Source organism: Citrus clementina, unplaced genomic scaffold (genome assembly GCF_000493195.1).
Source record: "Citrus clementina cultivar Clemenules unplaced genomic scaffold, Citrus_clementina_v1.0 scaffold_2, whole genome shotgun sequence".
Taxonomy (NCBI): Eukaryota; Viridiplantae; Streptophyta; class Magnoliopsida; order Sapindales; family Rutaceae; genus Citrus; species Citrus x clementina.
Window position 1 is genome coordinate 29088852 of NW_006262688.1, and position 8600 is coordinate 29097451.

At 30.7% G+C, this 8600-nt stretch overlaps 1 protein-coding gene across 1 annotated transcript; it reads right to left on the bottom strand.

Annotated features, from left to right (window-relative positions):
* Positions 1-911: 911 nt before the first annotated feature.
* LOC18050916 (adenylate isopentenyltransferase) lies at positions 912-2304 on the bottom strand. The gene has a single exon (XM_006448399.2). The coding sequence runs from the start codon at positions 2088-2090 to the stop codon at positions 1020-1022; it is 1071 nt and encodes a 356-aa protein (XP_006448462.1). The 5' UTR covers positions 2091-2304; the 3' UTR covers positions 912-1019.
* Between the last annotated feature and the right edge of the window lie 6296 nt (positions 2305-8600).

An 8600-nucleotide genomic window follows, 5' to 3' on the forward strand; every position in this document is an offset into this window, starting at 1 on the left:
AAAAAAAGAAATAGAGGAATAATTTCACATGGGCATAATTTAATGCTTCTTCAAAGGGGGCTTATATATACTTAATTCAAGGAATCAAAACCCACAAAATCTAAGTATTGTTGTTTGAGATTTGGAAGGATTTATTTGAAGTTAAAAGAATGATTGAAAGCGTGATGAGATGAAACTAGCTCTCATTGAACAAGGGCTGGCTGCTCTAATGGCTTGTTGATGACTAATGTAATTAAAGATAGATACATACACTCAACTTATTAGAATGAAAAAAAAAAATTGAATAATCCAGACAGAGATTCTTCGATTCCCCTTAAATTCTGTTCACTATATTTTTATTATAAAGCAGACTTTTCACATTAAGAATTTGACGAAGGTTTGAGGATTTGGACATAACGGACAGGATAAACAGAAGTCTTACAAAATGGTAAATAAACTAACAAAAAAAAAAAAAAAAAGGGTCCTCAAATGAGAAAAAGATTACCCAAAGGAGACAAAGAATAAAATAAATAAATGAATGAAAAAAATGTGCCATTAGAATGCGTGCTGACTCTAATCCAAAACCAAAAGAGGCCAAAGCCAAAGAAACAGAAAAGGCCCCTTTTGTACCATATGAACGAACTATAAGGTTTCCCTTTTCGTTTGCACACACCCTTCACACTCTAATTGTGAACTTTAAAGTTTAAGCCTTCCCACACTCCTCATACATTTGGCTGGAGACCCAAAGAAACCAACCAAGATTCTAAAAAATGTGGTATCAATTTTAGATTAATTATGATATCCTCCTTGTGTACAAAGTATTATAAATAAAAAAAAAAAGAAATACCGCCAGGAGAGTACAAAGTTTAGTAGAATTCACAAAGTGCGTTTGCCTTCCAAAATTTTCTAGCTCTTTTGTATAATTTTTTTTTCTTTTTCTTTTTTTGGAATTTTAAAGTCCCGATGCTTCAAAATTGGTTGGAGGATTTAACCTAAAATTTTAAACAAAATAGAGGGCTAGCTGGAAAAGGCTGGAAAACCTACTCATCCAAGAATCGCTTCACAATCTTCACGCTTGGTTCCACCACCTGCCTCTCCCAGACACATCTCCATTCCTGGTCTCCGTTCATCAACATCCTAAACGCCGTCGTTGCGTCCAGTCTCCGTAGGTCCCACCCGGCCCTTTCCAATTTCAAGATTTTGTCAATCTGCCTCTTCGCCAGTCGACGCGTGTTCTCCTTTATCTCTCTCACGGCCTCTTGATAGACCCCTCGCCGCACAGGATCCCACTCCCCCTTGACTTCCACCGATGCTGGAGGGTACATCTTGAAATACCGCTCGAACTCGGGCACCCCGATTGCTTTCAGCAACCCGACGCCGAGACTCACTGAGTTGTTGTTCCTCATTCTGTCCGAGTCGAAGAACTCTGCCAGCTCTTCAAACATCCCCGACTCGAGCATGTCATCAACCCGTTTGTTCAGATAATCGTATAAGAGCTGTAATGACGAGTCAACCCATAAGAAACAACAGTTATATCTCAAGCTCGAACTCACTGAGTCAGAATCAAACCGGTCGTCGAAAACGTTCAACCCCGGGTCATATTCTTGAACGAGTAATGAGTAAATGAAGGAGTTGGAGCCACCAACTAAAAGGGGAGTCTTTTTACGAGAAATAATATCGGAAATGGCGTTATCAGCTTGTAGGCGAAAGTCGTCGGGAGTGAACTCGACGTCGTCGGGGACGAACTCGCCGAGGAGGTGATGGGGGACGTTATGCCTTTTGTGTGAAGGAATCTTGTTGGTCGTGATATCGAGGCCCTTGTAGACTTGCATTTTGTCGGAGTTGATGATTTCAGAAGGGAAGAAACGGGTCGCAAGATCGATGGAAAGGCCGGACTTTCCGGTGCCGGTGGCGCCCATGATGACGACAAGTTTGTCTTTTTTACTGTGGGCGGGGGCCGGGGTGTGGCTGGTGGAGGCCATGACGGTCTTTCGCCAGCGCGAACGGCGGCGCTTTGGATGGAGAAAAGGTGAATAGAAAGAGGAGTAATGTTGTTGTTGTTGGTGGTGGTAACAAGCAGGAGTTGGTGGTGAAAAGAGAAAAAGTCTCATAACAGGCTGCGTGTCTGGTGGAACATACAAAAAAGTTGATGTTTACACATGTAATGTTAACAGACGATGCAAGTAGGCAACAGAGCAGTCGTACGGTAACCCCTGGGCAGCGAAGGTGATGAGATGATGACGACGACGACTGTTTTGGCAGCAAATGGATTACGAGGCCGCTGGTTTTTAGAGAAATTTGCAAGGGAGAGAGAGAGAGAGAGAGAGAGAGAGCGCTCGCTCTTCTTCTTATTAATTAACACACGTATTTATGTCCTCCCCCTTCTCCTTCTCCCTATGTTTTTTTTTAGCGATGGTACAATCATATAAAATTTTTGTACAAACTTATCTTATATAAATTAACGTGATATTAATTCATTAATTAAATGAAAATATAAAATAATATAAATAAATCATGTGGGTTAAAAAATATTTAATTCAATTAATAAATTAACGTCACATCACTTTATACAAAATAAATTTATATATTGATATACATGAACACGATGGAATTTTATAACATATATCCAAGATTTGTAGTTTGTAAAACTTTTTTTTTCCCCTCACAAGGTTCTTGTTGTTACTTGTTAGATTTCGTCATTTCATTAATAAAATCAATGTTGTTACCATTACAAATCTAAAATAAATTAATTTAATAATTTGAAGTTGAGATCAAATTCCAGTACTAAGTACATGTTTGGTATGACTTATTTAAGAGCCATAAGTGCTTATTTAATCGTATAAGTACTTTTTAAAATTTTTTATAGTGTTTGGTTATTTTTTTAATAGAGTTTTTTTAGCTTAAATAAGTTAATTTACCTCTACTAGTAAAAGCCCAAAATTTGAGCTTTTGGGAGTAGAGGCTATAGAGCTTTTCTAAAAATATATAATATAAAAAATATCACACAGTTTAATGGTTCAAAAATACTTTTTTTATTGACAACCAAACACTCAATGACTTTTTGTCAAAAAGCTCTATTGATATAAGCTCTACTGTTATAAGTTTTATTTAATAAGTTGTACCAAACGGAGCCTAAGTACATTTTCAGTAAGTACAAAATTGATAATTGGCTTTTTATAAGCACTTGATGGTAAACCCTCATCCTCTAATTCTTTTTGTTTCATCAATATCAAGATTATTTTTTATTTTTATTTTTTTTGTGTGTGGAATTAACATGATAGATATTCAATTTTCAAGTTGATCATTTAGTTCATCGTCTGTTCTCAATGGAATTGTTCAAATAATAAGAAACATGTAAATAACAATTTTATTTAATGGGGGACATGTGAGCTGAAAATATGAGTGGTTCGCCATGGTTTGCTCATCACTAAAAACTAGTTTACGTTTCTCATAGCTTTTAAACATTGACATTAATACCATGAATTTACAGTTCTTAAAAACAAATTTAAAGGGTAATAATGAAGAAGAAGAGGAATATATATTGGGTCTAAAATATCAGATTTAGAGAGGTGTTAAAAGTAAATTTTTTATTATTAAATCTTAAAAGCGTGTTTATGAAAAAAAAAAAAAAAAGTCAGGTGAAAACATAAAATTTAATTACTTGCGTTGAAATTACTAAAATGGATAAGTTTTGTTATTTCTATTAATTTATATATATTAATGATAATTATTAATCTAATACTAATAAAGACAAGTTTTCTTATATGGTAATATACTAATGATAAGGCGACGGCTATAATTATTTTAGATTAATGGTGGTTATTTGTATTAATTTATGTTAATGAAAAATTAAAATTTTTTATTTATATTAATGACCAATTAAAATTGTAAAAAAGCTTGCCGTTCTCCGTGGACGGCGCCGCCGCCGGCGACGGTAGAATGACAGACGGGTGGCTAATTTTGGTATCATCGGATACATAATTTTCCGATCTGTATAATGGTATCGCAATCGGTGGAAAAAAAAAAATCCTATGTTGGCAAAAATTGTACCTAAAGAGCGGCGGCCCAATAACTCCATCTGCAGACGACAGCTCATTTACAAGCACCGTCATGGTATTCCAAGTCGGCAGTAGCCTATGAAACTGACGGAGGAGGGTGTGCACCACATCGATCCTCCGTTAACCGGAGACGGCGACGTTGCCTGATCATCGGCAAATTTAGGCCGACAATTTTTTTTTAATCTATTTTATAATATTTAGATATTACTTATGTTTGTTGTAATTTTTTTTTTTGGGAATTTAGTGCTTTAATTAAGGATACTTTTAGCGTTGTTCCGTTGCAAAATTGGATTATGGAAAAAAATGATTTTTAAAAAGTTACTTAAGAATTAGTAAAAAAAAATTTGATAATTCGAAGATCAAATTTTAAATATGATGACTAAATACTTTTTAGACTTAAATTATCAAATAACTACTTGTTTCATAATATGATGCAAGCACAAAAATTGTACTCATAAATCATTGATTTATTAAAAAGTTCTTAGAGCATTTCCAAAATACTCTTCAAATAAGATTTTATTACTTATTTGAAGAGACATATCAACATTTAAAACTTCAAAAGACATTCCAATAAAAATTCTTTAAATAAGAAATGATTATCTCTCTTCAATTTTGTAAAATTACTTTCTCCCTTTTCAATTTATATTTTATTATTTTTTATTAGAGAAAGAGATAGAAATACTTTAATTATTACTTATTTTTTATTTGAAAAAATATTTATTTAATTAAAATAATATTAACTTATTTCCATTTAAAGAGTTTTTTTAAAAATAACATATTTTTTCACTCTCTTTTTTTGTCATATAAGTAAACAAATAAATATTTAAAAAATAAAATTAATAAAGCCTTTTGGAGATGCTCTTAAAAAAGAGATCTAAACCAAAATCAAATTTGGATAGTATAATTGGTATGCCTTTTTTTATTATTATATATATATAATCAAATGAAGAAGTTTTAAATAAATTTGGATAGTATAATTGGTTATATTTTAGAGTGACGAATTACTATATTTTTATTTTATTAATGCATTGATATTTTTCATGTTATATCTACTTCATCTATAAATTTTCTTTTACATGTTTTAAAAGTATCTTTTGTGAATTCTATTTGGGGGTGGGAGAGAAAGTAAAGTGTGATAGTGAAAGTGGATAATTATCCAAAAATCTTTAAGTTGGATTGATTGATATTTTCTCTTCTTAGCTTTGAAGTGAAGGATTTGACTCTCTAGGAGAATTTAAGATTTTCTTTTCTTTTCTTTTCTTCTAAGTTATTCTTCAATTGTGTATAACTTTAGACTTTGGTTGTTTATATCAATGGGCTCATGTACCCATATGTAGATTCTATATATATACATATATATTAAAAAAAAGGGTAGACAATTACGTTTCTAAAATTTGTAAACTTTTTTTTTAAATATGGAATTTACCCAAATTCACTTTTTAGCTACTTTTTTTTTTTTGAAAGATTTGAACCCGAGTGTTTAAGAAAATAAAATTACTTCAAAACTACTCAGCTACATCTTAAGGGTAATTATTATTATTTTTTGGTTAAATCTAATGTAGCTAGATAGTTTTAAAAATATGTCTCTTATTGGCTTAATCATCTAGAAGAGTAGTATTAAAAATATAAATAAATAAAAGAAAAGAGAAAGAATCTATTGCATAAATTATACTATATTCTTGTTGCCTCTTAATAAATTATTGTGTGTGAATGCATCGTAATTTTGTTTTCCGTTGGTACTTTCCATCCAAAGTATAATGCACAAAAGCACAAATTTAATCATAAGAATTAATCCATAAAAAAATGAGGATAATAGATAGAAATGGGATGCGGCAAAAGACATTGTGAAACACATCGGACTTCTCGTCCATGCCAATGCTGTTACAATGTTCCCCTATGCCTGCCTCGACCCCCACCGGGGCCAATGTGCATGCCGGGTTAGCCGGGACCACCCATAATTTCAACACAATAGACCGTCGCCGGTCGCTGTGGTAGCTGCTGACCCTCTTCCGACAGTGATTGTGGGATTGTTTTTCAATTGCTGGTTACGTGTTTGGACCAAATGTTTCTGCTTGTGTTCTGTTTTTCCAGCCTCACAAATTACAGCACTAATGCTCCTGTTTTCTTTTCAAAGTGAAAATGTCTTGTTCGAGGAACATGATTGAATTCCAAGGTTTCATCCACGTGTTGGACTACATTTTATTTTTATTTTTTAATATTCTATTTTTATTTGATTCTATTCTCTCGTTTAACATTCTTTGATTTGTTCGTGAGAAGGAACAATTGAACAAACATTTCACATGGGAAAATTAAATATCGTTGAATTTGTAACATATATATTAAATAAATAGGGGAGCCACATAAATCTGTAAGGACCATGATCCTCCCCCAAATTTATTTATGCGAAAAAAAATAATTTTTATTTCTTCCCCTTTAAAAAACAAAAAAAAAAAGAACCATCCTCGTTTTGAATTCTCCAAACTTAAATCGAGACTTGTCAATAACTAGAATATTTTTTTTGGTTAATAACCAAATTTATTTATTTAATTTATTATTTACGAATAACCTTATTAAAAATGACACATGATCTAATTCATTTTCATTATAGATCTATTGTTAATTTTTTTAATTCAAATTTACCTTTTTTTTTTTATCGCAATCCTAGAATTTAATCAATTTGTGGAATATTTATCGAATAGACTACTATTATAGAAAAGAGATACGTCACTCCCAATTCATGAATTCAACAATAATCATTCTATTCATTTTCTATTATTATCACCACATCAAATGTTTTGACTCATTGTTATTTGAATATCTTCAGTTTTAAGGTCAATTGAAAATGGGTCGGTCGTAAATGATCAATCATAAAACAAGAAATTAATTATTTAGATACCTTCCATATATAACTAGGCAAAAGTGCTGAAATAAAATGAAATGATTTGTTTGAATTTATATGGCATTGATTGAAATTATATGAACGAGAAATCATTGAAATGATTCTCACTTAAGAAAAAATCCCACCGCTGAAATGGACCCCAAGTTTAGAGGCATCCCTCTCTTTACGCAAAGGTAATTAGACATTTAGACTAAAGTTGTCACTAAATCTGTGTTAATTAAATTTGATATATATGCGAGTAATATTAAATTGCTCACTAAGATTTTTTTTCCATAGTTTTAGTAATTAGAATATAAACAAAGCTAAAGAATGTTTTAATTTCAAGTTGATTTTGAGTTCAATTAAGCTGATATGTATTTTGTAGATTGAATCGATAAAAGAGGTGGTGTTATAGCCATATGTTTTAATAATGTTTATAGAAAAATCGGATATTATTTATTTTATTATAGTTTAATTATTTTTTGATTTTAAAGATAAAAAACACATGAGTAATTTTCATTTTATTATTAAATTAATTCAATTATTAATGGTACATAAGTCAATTTATTTTATTTATATCTTAGATTATTTGAACTTATAAAATTCCTCAGTAAACCCATTTACTCAATTCATTATTCATCCATGATTAAAATTCAAATAGCGACATTTTACTTATAATTCCTAAATTAACCCTAATTAAATATTCATTCTCTTATTTTTCATTTTTGTTAAAAGAAAAAAAATTGTGCAATAATCAAATGTTAAACTTCTTCTTCGTCCATCTTTCTTCCTAGTAACACAAAACCAAACATCGAATATCTTTTCCTTCTTCTTCTTTTTTCACTTTCTATTAACTCGATTCAAACTTGAAAACAAAGAAGACAAATTCACTGTGACCTAGAAAGAATTTTTTTTTTTTTTAATATCGATTGCCTACTCCGATTGAAACATTTGTTAAATTCAGATTTTTTTTCCTTTAGCACGGATTTCTGGAAAATGAGTTTTATTCTTTCATTTTTTTTTCACTAATACCCTCAATTTAGGTTTTATAGAATTTTTCCAAGATGAATGTTTCCTTGGAGGTGCCCCATACTCACTGATTAAAGTATCTAAACCTCAATCATTCTAAAATCTTTAATCATAAAAATATTTGGATTTAAAAGATAAATTGGATATACAATAAATAAACGAAAATTGTAGTGGTTTATTATGTATCTGTAGTAATTTTACCGATGGATATATTTGTAATATAAATTTTTATTAAATTATGGGTTTGGTGAGTATATCTATGAGTTCAAATAGTCGCATTCTTAATTATATTTCTAACAATAATTAAACTTTACAACCATTGGCCTCAAAGAATTTGGTCAATTAATTTTCGAGTAGTTTTTGTTAGCTGTCATTTGAGTTCAAATCTTGAGGAATACAACTAGAGGGAAACGAAAAAAAAAAGAGAAGAAAGAGTTAAATCCAATCATTTAAATAATAAAAATAAAATTCAAATTATTTTTTTAGATAATTTTTTTAGTCCTCCTTATTTTTTGTGTAATATAGATTTTTGACTATCTTTGACCATTATAATTGTCTAAACATAAATTTAATGCGATTATTTTATCTTCATAACATAAAATAACCAAAATTATGTGGAGAAAAAAATGTACTATTATGTTTTCAAGACTGCTTAT

Bases quoted from the DNA above. Each gene is read 5' to 3' on its own strand.
- LOC18050916 (XM_006448399.2), bottom strand. From the start codon at position 2,090: ATGAGACTTTTTCTCTTTTCACCACCAACTCCTGCTTGTTACCACCAC.